Source organism: Amphiura filiformis, chromosome 10 (genome assembly GCF_039555335.1).
Source record: "Amphiura filiformis chromosome 10, Afil_fr2py, whole genome shotgun sequence".
Lineage (NCBI taxonomy): Eukaryota > Metazoa > Echinodermata > Ophiuroidea > Amphilepidida > Amphiuridae > Amphiura > Amphiura filiformis.
This window is the reverse complement of record NC_092637.1, coordinates 48,083,510-48,101,226: the sequence shown is the minus strand read 5'-3', so window position 1 is coordinate 48,101,226 and position 17,717 is coordinate 48,083,510. Positions and strand designations below refer to the sequence as shown.

The 17,717-nt window shown below is 44.9% G+C and overlaps 1 protein-coding gene across 1 annotated transcript; it reads left to right on the top strand.

Moving 5' to 3' along the window:
• The first annotated feature begins 3,652 nt into the window (after positions 1 to 3,652).
• Positions 3,653 to 15,573, top strand: LOC140161949 (uncharacterized). Its single transcript, XM_072185242.1, is given in 6 exon segments — positions 3,653 to 3,754; positions 4,061 to 4,344; positions 8,766 to 8,873; positions 10,691 to 12,385; positions 12,388 to 14,182; positions 14,318 to 15,573. Coding segments are annotated over 5 exon segments (4,740 nt in total). The 5' UTR covers positions 3,653 to 3,754; positions 4,061 to 4,139; the 3' UTR covers positions 15,255 to 15,573.
• Positions 15,574 to 17,717: the final 2,144 nt, after the last annotated feature.

Below are 17,717 nucleotides of genomic sequence, written 5' to 3'. Positions count from 1 at the left end.
TACTAGCCAGAGAGTGGTCACCAAATTGAAGTTTTTGACCTAACTAACATTAAAGATTTTTTAAACTTTGGAGCCTTTTTACAGTTTGAAACGCTTTTGGGTAGAATAAGTGTTAGCGCAAAACTTTCATTGATAAAGCTCATTATTTAAAAGTGTTTTGAACTATAGATATATTTAGCAGCATTTTTTTATGGTAAATTGCAAACAACTGTTGCATTTGATTCTCAATTAGCACGCAGATTTATGTCATGAGATCTTGTAAAAAACTGTCATTTGTTTGAAATGATCTCATTATTTTTTTATTTATAGCAACATTAATGAGTTTTAATGTCGTCATTCAAATTATCTTATGATGCAAAGCAGATCAAGGCATCGTTAAAATGCATTTCTAACAACTGTTGTCGTTTCGCACACACGTTGATTTAATCTACTTTTGATGTTTTTCAATATTGTTAAAAAGCACCGTGCATGTTTTATTTCCATAAAAAATACATTGAATTTACAAATCAAATCATAAATAATACAAAGACAATTATAATACATTTTATTACATTCTACTATTGTGCTCGTTAAGATCGAAGCATACAGTAGCTTTTCACAAAACCATATATGTTACGATACTTATAACTCTGCATAAAGAAATCAGTAGGAACAACCATGGGAAAGTAGGTATTCAGATGACATCGTAACTATTATTTAACACATTGGTTAGTTTGTTTGAACCCTCCAAAACATCACCAGGTAGTAAATACTCTCAACTTTGTAACAACTATTGTTCGCTAACACTAGGAAACGAATTTGGAGAAATCCTTCTGTTAATAAAATGCTATGCTGAGTCACCAGCCTGGGTGGCTCACCCTCCAGTAATTTCTGTAAAAACGTTGAAAATATGCCTTTAAATCACAAAGGTCCACTTATGAGCCTGTCGCTCCCCAATAAATCCTGGCTACGGGCCTGCGCATAGACTTCTCCGTAGTCCACTTGCCCATTTTGCATACTCTGGCTATTATAGGTTTAAAAGGGCATTTCGTGATCCACAGTCTCATCCCCTCACTTTTCTCAAAAAAAGATGAGATTTTTATATCACTGGAGTACTCTGGCTACATAATTGTTTATGTACAAAATATTTCTTGCAGATTAATTCGGTTAGCAAAGATATCGCGAAATTTGAATTTCGTTCTGGTGCACCAGAACGAAATTACAACGTATTGTCTATGGAGCAGTGTAATACACATAATCATGCATAACTCGCAAACGCAAAATCGGAATCAAATGAAATTTTGGGAATATGCTTTTTTCGTGGATATGTACTGAAAAATGTCATAAAAAGAGGATGCTAGGATCGCGAAACACTCCTTTAAGCATAAAACTCTGATTTATATTGATTTGTGTGCAACTGATAGATTTTCACATCTGTATCTGATCTTTTCAGTCACCGCACTCCCTTTGTTTGTTAGCTTCCCAAGTGGACTACTGACTTTGCCTTGCGGTTAAGATTTTTAACACGGGACTCTATGGAGAGTTCCGGGGAGAGTTAGCCATGATGTAATGCATCTGTAAATGGATCTGCCTAGTGATTGGTCGCCCATATCTCGCTATGGTTTAAATCTTCTGGGCCCGCGCCATTGCCATTAACTACACCGTACACAACTGCTTTTGTGTTGACGCTAAAGTTAATCTCTCATCAAACATCTAGCGCGTCTTGTACTACTAGTATACCATGCTTAGTACTTGTGGTTAATGGACTGATAAACAAGTATGCTTGACAGTGTGTTTTTAGAGAGCAAAGTCCCGGGGCTTAAAATTCAAAGTCCATTTTTAATAAAATTCGACTATGGCATAGTCTAGCCTGCGCAGGGCCGCAGTGTCGCCCTTCCCTCGTATCAATGTCTATCTCTCTATTTTGCTTCCTCCTCCCCCCTCCGAATGATCAGTCTCCCCACACCCCGGTCCCTCCTCTCTCCTCTCGAATTTTTCTCTTTCAAGCCTTTCCGTCTCTCCCTCTCCTCTCTTTCTTCCTCGCCCCCTCCCACTCTCACTTGTTCAGTCTCAAGTATCCCCCTCCCTCTTTGCGAAATTTATCAGTATGACCCATGACTGAAAATAAGCTCTGCAAAAATAAACATTTAAAATAAACCCGAATCTTACATATAGGCCCAACCAATTATCAGATTAGCATGCCATTGTTACGAATGAATAGAATAAATTATCTTTGCTCCAATGCAATTATTTTGTATTGCATTTCAATATAAAACATGATTACCAAATCGCCACTTGTACGCGCCTCATTTGGAGATATTTGGGTATTTCAGATGCTCGTTTCATCGCCAATATGAAAGATTTTTGCTTATAACTTGGCAACATGGTTAGTATATATTTCAATGCTAGACTATTTTTACGAGCCACTCACGCCTAGGCGTAAGTGCATATACATCAAAGGCAAGTCACTTGAAGCCGTACAACTTATCGCGAATTTAGGACCGTAAAATTTAGACTCTTCTTTTGTTTAGATTAGAACCCATCCTCTCATCTCAAGGTTTCATGTCAAAATTAAGATAACTTACCCAAACCAAAACTGAAATTCACTTGTTTCAAATTATTAGCAACTAACAAAAGGTTAGAATAAAAGATTGGTCACACCTGGGAGGCTACCACTTCAGAATAACAATTACTTACAAAAATGGATACGGATACGGAAACAGAAACTGAAAATCTAAGTATACAAAAGAAATGTTTTAATTTCACAGTGCAATATTCACGAGGAGAGAAATCGAGCATGTCGATGTACATTGAAAATCGTGGTTTAGAAAAACCAATAAGCTAGGGCAATTTTAACTGTGAAAAAATATAGACCATCGAAATATTTCCATAGGAGTCAGCTCTCAAACAATACAGTAGGCCAGGTCTATCCATATTTTTGTTATTAGAAAACCTGACTGCTGTGGACTCAGGTGCAACTTTTAAAACGGCCTCTTTTCTTACACAATTTACCATTGTGACTGAACGCAATGACGTGTGACGCTATAAATTGGTCAACATGTGTAAAACAAATAGGGCTATACATATCTTTTTTACTTTTTTACATTTCGTAAAACATTTTTTGACTTATTCTTAAAGTATTACTATTAGGGGAACTTGTAGTAAGTTGTGGCCCGTATAGATCCTATTTGCGCCAGCAAGTGGGGCGGGGCAACATCATAACATCCTATGACGTGATTTTGTCAATCACGCAGTATAAACAGCTGGCACAAAATCCACAGCTGTTGCTGTCATTTGCCTGGATCTCGACCAATCAGAAACGAGAAAATCACATAATCAAGTACGTACTAGAAAAGGATCCTATTTGCACCGCCCAGTGGGCGGCACAACATCGTAACATTCTATGACGTGATTTTGTCAATCCCGCCGTTAAAAAAAATGGCGAAAAATTCCACAGCTGTTACTATTATTTGCCCGGCTCTCGACCAATCAGAAACGAGGAAATCACATAATTATTTGTATAATTATATTAGAAATAGATCCTATTTGCACCGCCCAGTGGGGCGGTGCAACATGATAACAGCATACGTGATCTTGTCAATCAAACCGTATAAACAACTGGCAAACAATCCACAGATGTTGCTATATTTTCACTTTATTTAATAAATGTTCGTGTCTGTACATTGTTGCCTCGCATGGACCGAGTTTAGTTGACAGTGAATATCGGGCAAGTGCAAGAGACTAAACGAAAGAAGACTCACCAAAGATAAGTAAGGTAAGACACAGTAACATGACTTAGCCAGGTTTGAAAAAATGAATAAGGAAAGGAAGAAAAAAAGAAGAAGGAAAGAAAAAGAGTAGTAAAAGGAAGTGAATTAAGTAAGAAGAGAAAAAGGCAAAAAGAGATGAATGCTTAATTATAAGGATTGATTGATGCACGTCAGCAGCTAAAAAGGATGCCTTTATTTAAAACGTTCTAACCAAACAAAACGCGTTTTGTAACAAGTTTATAACGATTTGAAAAACTATATTTTGTGTTGCTTGATTATTAGGAATATATTTCTTTTCTTTTACATTTTAGAGACAAAGAGGAGTCTTTGGCTTTGGCTTTAGCCTCCTGGCTTGGAGGAATCAGAAGGTCAATTCAAAGCTATTCAAAGATGTATACCTCAATAATGTTGGTCTTGTTGCTACTTGTAGCAGCTGCTACAACAGCTCCATATGGACCAGGATGTGGATATGGAACTGGATTTGGATGTGGAAACGGAGCTGGAAACATCGGGTTTAATCCTGGCCAATGTCTAAATGGAGCTTATTCTGGATGTGTATGTCCTGATGGCTACACTGGATCCTATTGTGAAATTGGTATGTGAAAGATTAAGATTAGATAAGCGTTCAACAACAAAATTTGAAAGATGTATGCACTTCTAATGTTTCCAAATTGAGGTGGTTGAACTGAATTTTCATTTGCACATATAATTAAGTTAATTATACTGAATACCGTAGTGACTTTCTAATATACTATATATCAAAATTAAGGTTGTTAGCTTAGCTGTGTAGATTGACTATATTTGTCATGGGCTACTGTATACCGGTACATCAGATCAACTTGTTAAGTGATAAAGTCTGCCAGTCAGTAGTATAGACGAATCCAACGAGCCAAGTCATGGTCAGGATTTGGTCGGCCATGACGCACAGTGTCTTCGACCCTATATCTTCATGGCAGGAATCGCCATGGTAGGTTAAATCCACAGCCACGATTAGCCATTTGGTTCAAACCTTTAAAGCTCTTTTAAACTAATAATTAGTCGAGGGACATAACTAAGGCTACTCACAATAGCCGGGTAATCGATCTTGGTTGTGCGTGATTAAGCTTGTATACCCCATTGAGGTCAATGGTCATCGACTTTTATACTGCCTACAGTGAGTGCAGCTGTACTACACGCTGCACGCTGTAGTCCATAACAGGACCAACGCAATATAAAATGGTCAAATTTTGAGTTCAAAGCGCACGGCCAATTTTCAAAGCGCATTCTAGCGACTATCATATCTGTTCAACACGTATTTCCAAGTTTATGAGACCAAATCTGGTTTCTTGAGAAAAAATCATGACGGGAGATATTCATCATTTTCTAACCCGGTATCAGAAGATTTTCGTCTGATATCAAAATCGTGCATAGCAATTCACGTGTATCGATCCCGTGTATTCATTTTAGTGTCCCTTCTGCACCAAATAATTATTAGCCAGGCGGTGTCGGTGTGTGACGGGTCCCCACATGCACCAAACTGGTGTAGTGACTGCCCAATGGGGGGGGGGGGGATTAAAGCCGCTTAAAATTCGATGTTAGATTCTTTTGTGTTGTACACGGTCATTATTCTTTTGTCTACGTGTAACAGAGGTGATAGAATGCAGTTTAAAATACCCTCCAAGGCCGCATCATTTCACATTTTAGGTGAGATGGAGCCGACGGGGACCCAACTTTGGCAGCCATTGAGGTGCAGGAATGCGTGAAATTGGATTCGTCTATACCTGTCTCTTTTAGCGTTATGAATATTCATGAGGCCAAAGGTCACTTCAATCAATAAATCAATATGCGATAAATCGATAATCGATCGATATTTCAATAAGGACTTTATTAATGAGGACGTTCGAAATTAGTTTTTTGATTTCGAATCGATACGACGTCTGGATTCAAAAATATTTCGTGTTAAGTGATTTGGTGCATTATAATTATTATAAAGAGCTCAGTTGCAAAAGCCCTTGCATCCACTTTTTAACTTTTTAAGAAAAACATCTATTTTTAATTGTGCAAGTATTAGGCCTGCTCGTTTGATCCCGGGCGTTTGATTTGACATGATTCATTTGGATTTGAATAAAAAGTTGATGAATATAAACTAAACGAATAGGGTTGGTACAACTTTCAAGCCTTCCTAGTTATTTTATTTATTTTATTTTATTTTTGTGGATGTAAGGCCTTTGGCAACGAAATCAATTTACCCGTTTTCTAGAAACCACTTTTGCAATCAAATTCGAGCCCCATTCTTTGCGCTACTTTATGTAACTTGAACAATGCTTCAAAATCCAAAAGAACAATCGAAATATCTCATTTACTTTTTTAATTATGAAATTTTGATTATATTCGGCAAAATCCATTTTTTAGTATTTCCGAAGCTACCACTTTTCGTATTAATTAAAATGATTTTGTCAAACATAGTGACCCAAAACAGTTCTTTTTGGTTTTAATATTTAAAGAACGTCCAAGGCTACTATTATACATCAACAAAATAAAACAAAACTGATTTATATCCATGCCCTTGTCATTGCCCATGCCCATTCATTTATGTCCATGCCCTTTTCCGTCTTCTCTTCGAGGTCGGCCACGATATCCTGATGAGTTTCGTGTTCTTTCAGATGGACGTTACCATGGTTACGCGACAAAAATGCCCCGTAGCTGTCGAAAAAATTGAGCTTAACGACTCACATGGTCTTCACATTGTCTTTTACTTCGGATAGGTCTTCATCGCTACCTTCGGTGACGTACCTTTTACACTAGTAGTTTTTGGCACCTCATTTTGTATATACATATCACGTCGTGGTATAAACTCCTCAACAAAAGTTTGGATAGTTTTTTCAATCATCTATATATCAAATTATTTGTGTCATGTTTATATCGTATTGCATATCAACGGATAGCTACTTTATTCACCTTTACAGTGGTACCACATTTTAAACAATTATCATCTTGTATATTCAACAAATCACTACACACCGTCATCATCCCTATATCTGCATGTCAAAAATTTGCCGTGATAGTACGGCGAATCCTCTCGTTTTTCAATAGCTACGCATGGCGATTTTGTTCGAGATAGGCCGAGCGACTCAGGCTAAGTATAGTACGACTATCATATGAGATACCATCAAGTTCTATTCTACACATTATTACGATTTGCGCATGCTCTAGTATTCCATATGGTGTTGCTATAACAAGGAAATTCGATTTGTTTTGAGGTACAACCAAGGTTTTGTTTTAAATACACTAACTTGAAATTAAATACGCTAAATAGCGGTCATCACTGTTTGCTCTGGATACATTTTTACTGCATTTTTGGCGTAACGATTTTTAAATCGAAAGTTAAAATTGTTATATAATTTTGAGAATTACAATTATAAAAAGGAACACATTTATGATCCAGGTGCGTGTATAATAGAAAATTCGATCACACGTGTATATCACAATTCATATGTAAACTTTCTTTATCTGTGTCAACAATAGAATATTGATCACCAACGGAGCATGGAGCTTTATGAAAAAAAGTATATATAATATAGCGTGTTGACACTGTGCACTAAACACGAAATAATTTTATTTAAATCGAGACGTCGTATCGATTCCAACTCATCTACCTAATTTCGAACGTCCTCATTAATAAAGTCTTATAATTTCGAAATCCTATTATTGCCATAAGAAACATGAAAAAAAGGGAAGTCACCAGGTATTGATAATATTCGGGCAGAGATGCTGAAAAGCGGTGGCCAAACAACAATCAAGGCTTACACAAACTCTGAAATGAGGTATGGACATCAAGAATTTGGCCAACCTCATGGACACGGTCGATCACCATCCCTCTCCCAAAGAAGGGCAACCTTAAATCTTGCAACAACTACTTCACCATCAGTTTGATCAGTCATCCGAGCAAGATACTTCTCCGAATCATTCTTAATAGACTTCGACCTCAAGCAGAGAGAATCATAGCAGAAGAACAGACAGGATGCAGAAAAGGGCGCAGGCCCAGTGGAACAAATCTTCAATCTGAGAATTCTGAGTGAGAAATTCGGCACAGCTCAAAAGCCAGCAGGTATTGATAATGTTCGGGCAGAGATGCTGAAAAGCGGTGACCAAACAACAATCAAGGCTTACACAAACTCTGAAATGAGGTATGGACATCAGGAATTTGGCCAACCTCATGGACACGGTCGATCACCATCCCTCTCCCAAAGAAGGGCAACCTTAAATCTTGCAACAGCTACCGCACTATCAGTTTAATCAGTCATCCGAGCAATATACTTCTCCGAATCATTCTTAATAGACTTCGACCTCAAGCAGAGAGAATCATAGCAGAAGAACAGACAGAATGCAGAAAAGGGCGCAGCCCAGTGGAACAAATCTTCAATCTGAGAATTCTGAGTGAGAAATTCCGCACAGATCAAAAGCCACTTTTCCACAACTGATTTAAAAAGAGCGTTTGATCGTGTTTGGTAAGAAGCAATGTTTGAAATCCTGAGAAAGTTCAACATCAGTAATGGAATTGTAAATGCAGTTGAATCATTGTACACTGCATCTAATAGTGCTGTACTGCTAGGAGATGAAATCAGTGAGTGTTTTCGTACCCGAGTTGGAGTCCGACAAGGTTGTCTACTGTCACCAACCATCTTTAACATGTTCCTTGATAGAAGCTCTTGATGAATTCGAGGGAATAGTCAGTATCGGAGGGCGAAGGGTTACCAACTTGCGATTCGCTGATGATATTGACCTCTTGGCAGGACAGGAAATTGTTTCGCTTGACCAAGATCGCAATAGCATGATGATGTTGATTCATACAAGTTTGAATTCTTTTTCTTAAATTGCATATTTATTTGGCCATTTTAGGAGGGGAGAAGTTTAATCATGTTGCAACAACGAGTCAGTGTTGCCTTTTATTGTATTAAATTTAGATGTGAATTTCAAGCAGCCATTTTCGTTTTCATTAACCTATACTGATAAATAATGATCCCATATTATTTTTAGATATTGACGAATGTGAATGTGATCCATGTGTGTATGGAACTTGTATTGACGGAGTCAATGGATTCACCTGTGAATGTGCTTCGGGATATAGCGGAACACTTTGTGATGGTAAGATCTAAACATTTTTGGCTCATCATAAATAGGACTAGTATTATTAAAATAACATTTGCTCCTCTTAATATCATCTATAATTTAAATTTTATAATTTTTACATTTCGTGTTTCGGGAAAGTTAACCCCAAAAATACTCAGTGTCAGTGTTAGAACGTTTGTTACAAAGGACTGTTAAGTAGTGAAGCCAATATGCTTCACCGTAGCAGAGAATAATAGCTTAATTTGAAGGAAATATACTTCTAACCAACGTTTCGAGATCAGAAAACATGCGTAAAAAGATAAGCTATATTATCAAATTTAAAAAGTGTCCCTATATATCGGGTTTATTTAATGTTATACAATCTACATTACCAGTCGTTCTCCATGGACACAAGGGAGGGTCTAGTCAACACAACGATTGTGAAAAAGTATAGTTTGACCTATATGCAACATATTGTGCATGAGTTATGAGTGTGGCAAGGTCCGAATTGGGGTGGGGGTCAGTTTTTTGGCCACACATATATGGGTCAAAAACTAAAAGTGCTCCGATTTCAATGAAAATGGTGTCAAATTGTTCTCCATGTAAAATGAACATAAATAAAGAATAGTTCTCGCCTTCATGGATGCTTCGCACACCAACATCGCCTGGCTAATAATTACTTGGTACACCAGAGATACTAAAATCAATACCCAGGATCGATACACGTGAATGTGCTATGCACGATTTTGATATTCAGACGAACATCTTTGGATACCGGGGTAGAAAATGATGAATATCTCCCGTAAATGATGTGGTTACTTGCACTTGAATATATGTGTTGAACATAGTCGTTAGCTTGCGTCTTGAGAAAGAAGCTTGCGTCTTGAATTCAAAAACTGACAATACTTTTAAATGTGCCGATTTATATAGCGCAGTGTATAGGCCAATCGTGGGTAGTCTAAAAGCATATGACCTATGGCGTACCTTGCTCGACTCACATACAGCGAGGTCAGTCACCTGGCAATTGTCAGTAGCCTTAGTCAGATGTCCTTCCGGCCCATTATGCGTCTCAAAACTATTAAACAGGTCGGAACAAAATGGCCATGCGTGGCGGTGGATTCAATCTACCATAGCGATTTCTGCCATGAAGATATCGGGGCGATGACACTGTGCTTCGTTACCTAGCTAAACGTCATGGTCAATCGCCCATATAGGCTATAATGGGGGTTGACCTTTATTTTTGGATTTTGGCGATAAAAAATTAGGCCCTCCTTCCTACTAAATTATAAGCAAGACTTAGAAATAATTGAAATAGTATTTTTACTAACCTAACCGCCTGTGGCGGAATATTCCAGAGTAGTGGGCCGGACACTGGAAATGTATTGTGTATATCGCTGCACGTTTCAATTATTTATTTATTTAACTTTATTGCGATATCGCAATGCAGTATTTTGCGGGGTAGTATGAACGGACATTTTCTCTGTGTATCGTCATATTCTGGCGAATGAGATAGATATGTTATTGTAAATCAATATAATATAGTTAAATGTACACTGTACAAAACCTCAGAAGCAATCAATTAAATATTAATGAACAAGTAAAACACAAAAACCTTTCGTCCTCCTGACAAAACTTGCATAATGTAATCTAGGTACATAATAATGTTTGTAATATATAGTTAAGCAAAACAGCTGAAGATAGTGCTCGATACTATTAGATAGTAGAGCTTGTAATAAAATACATAAAACAGCGTAATGTTATAACAGCATGATTTATTACTCGGAGTTTCACGCCTAAAACGGTGATCATCAGATAAATAGCTGAATAATGTTTGTATATTGGTTAATTTCCAGTTCCGATCTGCTCTGACTGCAACTTCCCAAGCGGCTCCTCTTCAAGCAGCTCTTCCAGCAGCTCTTCAAGCAGCTCTTCAAGCGGCTCCTCCTCAAGCAGCTCCTCCTCAGGTGCCAATTCCGCAGATACAACGACAGCGGCGACACCTGAGGCAACACCTGAGGCGACGACGTCAGCGGTGACACCTGAGGCCACACCTGAGGCGACGACGGCAGCAGCGACACCTGAGGCAACACCTGAGGCCACACCTGAGGCGACGACGTTAGCGGTGACACCTGAGGCGACGACGGCAGCAGCGACAACAGCAAAAGGTGGCTCTGGCAAAGGCGGCTCCGGCAAAGGCGGCCCCGGCAAAGGCGGCTCCGGTAAAGGCGGCTCCGGCAAAGGCGGCTCCGGCAAAGACGGCTCCGGCAAAGACGGCTCCGGCGGATCTAGCAGCTCCTCTGGCAAAGGCGGCTCCGGCAAAGGCGGCTCCGGCAAAGGCGGCTCCAGCTCCAGCAGCTCCGGCGGATCTAGCAGCTCCTCTGGCAAAGGCGGCTCCGGCAAAGGCGGCTCCGGCAAAGGCGGCTCCGGCTCCAGCAGCTCCAGTAGCTCCGGCGGATCTAGCAGCTCCTCTGGCAAAGGCGGCTCCGGCAAAGGCGGCCCCGGCAAAGGCGGCTCCGGTAAAGGCGGCTCCGGCTCCAGTAGCTCCGGCGAATCTAGCAGCTCCTCTGGCAAAGGCGGCCCCGGCAAAGGCAGCTCCAGTAGCTCCGACGCATCTAGCAGCTCCAGCTCCGGCGGATCTAGCAGCCCCTCTGGCAAAGGCGGTCCCGGCAAAGGCGGCTCAGGCAAAGGCGGCTCTGGCAAAGGCGGCTCCGGCAAAGGCGGCTCCAGCAGCTCCAGTAGCGCCGGCGTATCTAGCAGCTCCAGCAGCTCCGGAGGCTCCAGCAGTTCAGGCGGCTTAGGCTCTGGTGGCGGCTCTGGCAAAGGCGGCTCCGGCACCGGCGGCTCCGGCAAAGGCGGCTCCAGCAGCTCCAGTAGCGCCGGCGGATCTAGCAGCTCCTCTGGCAAAGGCGGCTCCGGCAAAGGCGGCTCCAGCAGCTCCAGTAGCTCCGGCGGATCTAGCAGCTCCTCTGGCAAAGGCGGCTCTGGCTCCAGCAGCTCCAGTAGCTCCGGCGTATCTAGCAGCTCCGGAGGCTACAGCAGCTCAGGCGGCTTAGGCTCTGGTGGCGGCTCTGGCAAAGGCGGCTCCGGCAAAGGCGGCTCCGGCAAAGGCGGCTCCGGCAAAGGCGGCTCTGGCTCCAGCAGCTCAAGTAGCTCCGGCGGATCTAGCAGCCCCAGCAGTTCCGGCTCCGGCGGATCTAGTAGCTCCTCTGGCAAAGGCGGCCCCGGCTCCAGCAGCTCCGGCGGATCTAGCAGCTCTTCTGGCAAAGGCGGCTCTGGCAAAGGCGGCTCTGGCTCCAGCAGCTCAAGTAGCTCCGGCGGATCTAGCAGCCCCAGCAGTTCCGGCTCCGGCGGATCTAGTAGCTCCTCTGGCAAAGGCGGCCCCGGCTCCAGCAGCTCCGGCGGATCTAGCAGCTCTTCTGGCAAAGGCGGCTCTGGCAAAGGCGGCTCTGGCTCCAGTAGCTCAAGTAGCTCCGGCGGATCTAGCAGCCCCAGCAGCTCCGGCTCCGGCTCCAGCAGCTCCAGTAGCTCCGGCGGATCTAGCAGCTCCTCTGGCAAAGGCGGCCCGGCAATAGCGGCCCCGGCAAAGGCGGCTCTGGCTCCAGCAGCTCAAGTAGCTCCGGCGGATCTAGCAGCCCCAGCATTTCCGGCTCCGGCGGATCTAGTAGCTCCTCTGGCAAAGGCGGTCCCGGCTCCAGCAGCTCCGGCGGATCTAGCAGCTCTTCTGGCAAAGGCGGCTCTGGCTCCAGCAGCTCAAGTAGCTCCGGCGGATCTAGCAGCCCCAGCAGTTCCGGCTCCGGCGGATCTAGTAGCTCCTCTGGCAAAGGCGGCCCCGGCTCCAGCAGCTCCGGCGGATCTAGCAGCTCTTCTGGCAAAGGCGGCTCTGGCAAAGGCGGCTCTGGCTCCAGTAGCTCAAGTAGCTCCGGCGGATCTAGCAGCCCCAGCAGCTCCGGCTCCGGCTCCAGCAGCTCCAGTAGCTCCGGCGGATCTAGCAGCTCTTCTGGCAAAGGCGGCTCTGGCAAAGGCGGCTCTGGCTCCAGCAGCTCAAGTAGCTCCGGCGGATCTAGCAGCCCCAGCAGTTCCGGCTCCGGCGGATCTAGTAGCTCCTCTGGCAAAGGCGGTCCCGGCTCTAGCAGCTCCGGCGGATCTAGCAGCTCTTCTGGCAAAGGCGGCTCTGGCAAAGGCGGTTCTGGCTCAAGTAGCTCCGGCGGATCTAGCAGCCCCAGCAGCTCCGGCTCCGGCTCCAGTAGCTCCGGCGGATCTAGCAGCTCCTCTGGCAAAGGCGGCTCCGGCAATAGCGGCCCCGGCAAAGGCGGCTCTGGCTCCAGCAGCTCAAGTAGCTCCGGCGGATCTAGCAGCCCCAGCAGCTCCGGCTCCGGCGGATCTAGCAGCTCCTCTGGCAAAGGCGGCCCCGGCTCCAGCAGCTCCACCGGATCTAGCAGCTCCTCTGGCAAAGGCGGCCCCGGCAAAGGCGGCTCCGGCTCCAGCAGCTCCAGTAGCTCCGGCGGATCTAGCAGCTCCTCTGGCAAAGGCGGTTCTGGCTTAAGTAGCTCCGGCGGATCTAGCAGCCCCAGCAGCTCCGGCTCCGGCAGCTCAAGTAGCTCCGGCGGTTCTAGCAGCTCCAGCAGCTCCGGAGGTTCCAGCAGCTCCGGAGGCTCCAGCAGCTCAGGCGGATTAAGCTCTGGTGGTGGCTCTGGCAAAGGCGGCTCCGGCTCCAGCAGCTCCAGTAGCTCCGGCGGATCTAGCAGCTCCTCTGGCAAAGGCGGCTCTGGCAAAGGCGGCTCTGGCTCCAGCAGCTCAAGTAGCTCCGGCGGATCTAGCAGCTCCTCTGGCAAAGGCGGCTCTGGCAAAGGCGGCTCTGGCTCCAGCAGCTCCGGCGGCTCTAGCTGCCCCAGCAGCTCCGGCTCCGGCGGATCTAGCAGCTCCTCTGGCAAAGGCGGCTCCGGCTCCAGCAGCTCCAGTAGCTCCGGCGGATCTAGCAGCTCCTCTGGCAAAGGCGGATCCAGCAGCTCAGGCGGCTTAGGCTCTGGCAAAGGCGGCTCCGGCTCCAGCAGCTCCAGTAGCTCCGGCGGATCAAGCAGCTCCTCTGGCAAAGGCGGTTCCAGCAGCTCAGGCGGCTTAGGCTCTGGTGGCGGCTCTGGCAAAGGCGGCTCCAGCAGCTCCAGTAGCTCCGGCGGATCAAGCAGCTCCTCTGGCAAAGGCGGCTCTGGCTCCAGCAGCTCAAGTAGCTCCGGCGGATCTAGCAGCCCCAGCAGCTCCGGCTCCGGCGGATCTAGCAGCTCCTCTGGCAAAGGCGGCTCCGGCTCCAGCAGCTCCAGCAGCTCCGGCGGATCTAGCAGCTCCGGCTGGCAAAGGCGGTTCCAGCAGCTCAGGCGGCTTAGGCTCTGGTGGCGGCTCTGGCAAAGGCGGCTCCGGCTCCAGCAGCTCCAGTAGCTCCGGCGGATCAAGCAGCTCCTCTGGCAAGGCGGCTCTGGCTCCAGCAGCCCCCGTAGCTCCGGCGGATCCAGCAGCCCCAGCAGCTCCGGCTCCGGCGGATCTAGCAGCTCCTCTGGCAAAGGCGGCTCCGGCTCCAGCAGCTCCAGTAGCTCCGGCGGATCTAGCAGCTCCTCTGGCAAAGGCGGTTCCAGCAGCTCAGGCGGCTTAGGCTCTGGTGGCGGCTCTGGCTCCAACAGCTCAAGTAGCTCCGGCGGATCTAGTAGCTCCTCTGGCAAAGGCGGCTCTGGCAAAGGCGGCTCTGGCTCCAGCAGCTCAAGTAGCTCCGGCGGATCTAGCAGCCCCAGCAGCTCCGGCTCCGGCGGATCTAGCAGCTCCTCTGGCAAAGGCGGCTCCGGCTCCAGCAGCTCCAGTAGCTCCGGCGGATCTAGCAGCTCCTCTGGCAAAGGCGGTTCCAGCAGCTCAGGCGGCTTAGGCTCTGGTGGCGGCTCTGGCAAAGGCGGCTCCGGCTCCAGCAGCTCCAGTAGCTCCGGCGGATCAAGCAGCTCCTCTGGCAAAGGCGGCTCTGGCTCCAGCAGCTCAAGTAGCTCCGGCGGATCTAGCAGCTCCTCTGGCAAAGGCGGCTCTGGCAAAGGCGGCTCTGGCTCCAGCAGCTCAAGTAGCTCCGGCGGATCTAGCAGCCCCAGCAGCTCCGGCTCCGGCGGATCTAGCAGCTCCTCTGGCAAAGGCGGCTCCGGCTCCAGCAGCTCCAGTAGCTCCGGCGTATCTAGCAGCTCCAGCAGCTCCGGAGGCTCCAGCAGCTCAGGCGGCTTAGGCTCTAGTGGCGGCTCTGGCAAAGGCGGCTCTGGCAAAGGCGGCTCCGGCAAAGGCGGCTCCAGCAGCTCCAGTAGCTCCGGCGGATCTAGCAGCTCCTCTGGCAAAGGGGGCCCCGGCAGAGGTGGCCCCGGCAAAGGCGGCTCCGGCAAAGGCGGCTCCGGCAAAGCCTGAAATTGTCAGTAATTATCTAGCCTTGAATAAGTACATTTGCATCCATAAGACAAACCTATGTTGCCGACCCTGAACATTTTTCATAAGAAATACATTTCATCGGTCTCATAATATGCTGCGTGTAACTCCGTATATCACTGTATGTCCTTTAGTCAGGGGCGTCGCACAAGCCTCAATACCCATGCACAAGGAGCAGGGTGGCTCTCCTTTAGCTTCTCCTTTCAGACCTTATTTCATTTCGCGCTCCAGCAGCTCCGGCGGCTCCAGTAGCTCCGGAAACTCTGGCAGCTCCGGAGGCTCCGGCTCAGGTGGTTCTAGTGGCTCCCGGGAGTGGCTCCAACATCTCCAGTGGCTCCAGCAGCTCCGGCAGCCCAAGCAGCTCCGGCGGCTCCGGCTCAGGAGCTGCCCACCTATGTTTCAGATGGACATTTTATTTTTGAAAAGATACATACAATACATACAAAAATATTTCGTATAGCCCCCTCACGAAAACTAGTGCATTGCATACGTACTTGCTCAATTAGCATTTTGTGCAAATTTTATTACACAATTTGTTGCCGTTTTTTTATGGACATTTTCATTTCACATGTAAAGTCTATGGAGATTAATATTAGACAAGGCTGGAAAGGGCGCCATAGCCTCATTTTAGGCCGTTTTAGGCACTTAAATACTCATAAAAAGAACGGCAACAAATTGTGTAATAAAATTTGCACAAAATGCTACTTGAGCAAGTACAACTATAATTAAATACTTCTGGAGAGGGGGCTATAGCTAAAACAAAAAATGTCCTATACCTTAGTGGTTATGAAACAAAGGTGTGCCGGATAAGGCATCTGATAAGGCATGTAAATACACCGATCTAATAAACTACATTGTATGACTGATATAGGCCTACTCGGTGTAATTATCCCTATCTTACCGAATTCGACGGTCTTAATGGGGTACTACACCCCTGTGGTAAATTCGTGACTATTTTTGCATTTTTCTCAAAAAATAATAACACACTGGTAACAAAAGTTATGTATATTATTGGGGCAAGGAATCCAATTACTACACTGAAATTTCAGTGACTCAAGACAGGCAGTTCAGTATACTAGTATGATAGGAAATGAGGTACATTCTAGCGGTACCTCTTTTCTTATCATAAATAATGAACCGCTTGTCCTGGGTCACTGAAATTCCAGTGTAGTATTGGATTCCTTGCCCCTATAATATATATAACTTTTGTTACCATTGTGTTATTAGTTTTTGAAAAAATGCAAAAATAGGAACAAATTTATCGAGGGGTGTAGTTCCCCCTAATAGCGCGATAAGAATAACGTACCGACGGTCGTTGGCCAGGAAAAAACTGTACTTGTGGCCCTTGAACATGTTTAAAGCAAAACTGCCAATAAGTTACATAGGAGGTTTCGTTTTTTAAAACATTTTCGGGAGCCAACAACACAACGACAGGACGTATTTCATTTTGATATCAGATTTGTTTTCATCGGAATTCTTTCAGGTTTGCCATTTGTCCACATAAGTAGCACATAATATGTCCCCAGCTCCAAAAAATTAAAAATATTAAATGCATTTTAGACTTTTGGAACGGCAAATCACTGTTTATCCCATCAGGGCCTAAATAACGTATGACATTTTATTTGCATGGTTTTCTTTAGTGGTATTGTGAAAGCTTAACTTGTATTTACTTTATTAGTATTTGAAATTGCAATTAAAAGTCCAATGTCTCTGGAGCAAATGCTGTGGTGATGTGTGTTTATTTTAATAACCAATTAATCGTATCAATTTCAAACATTTTTATGAGAAGATGTAGGCCTGGTTCTGGTATCATAAAGCACATGTAAATAGAGCAATACGTGCATGGCCTTTATAATTTGGTTCATAGCGCATACAGTCAAATTAAGAAAATGCAACAGAATCCATCTATAATGACCATTCATTTCAGAAAAGGATTATTACAAACTAGCGGGATACCCGCGCTTCGCGCGGGTCCCCGCTAGATGAGTAAATGGGAGCGATCACTAAAACAGGAGGAATTAATGAAAAGGTAGAATCATTGAAAGGTAAATTTTATTTTTCTAAACCTGTCCTTCTTGCATTTACATTTTCTTTTCAGTTTCTTCTGCATGGGCCCAGTTTGTTTCCATTAAAACAAAATGTTATTTATCTATCTAGGCCTAACCCCATTCCCATTATTTTCTAAATCTATCCTTTCTTATACGTTTCCCTTTATAGCTTTATTTTTATTAGCTGCTTAGCTTGTGATTTCCCGTTTCCTTCAGTTGTTATTTATTTTCTTATTTTTCCTGATTAGTTTCTAATTTTAACTTATTTTTTCCCTTAATTTTCCTGATTAGTTTCTTTCTTTCCCTCTTTAGTTTGCTCCCGTTTCATTTAGTTACTGTAACCATAACCCGTATAATAGGCCTACCCGTACCTTTTTTGTCTTCTTCTTTTTTTTCT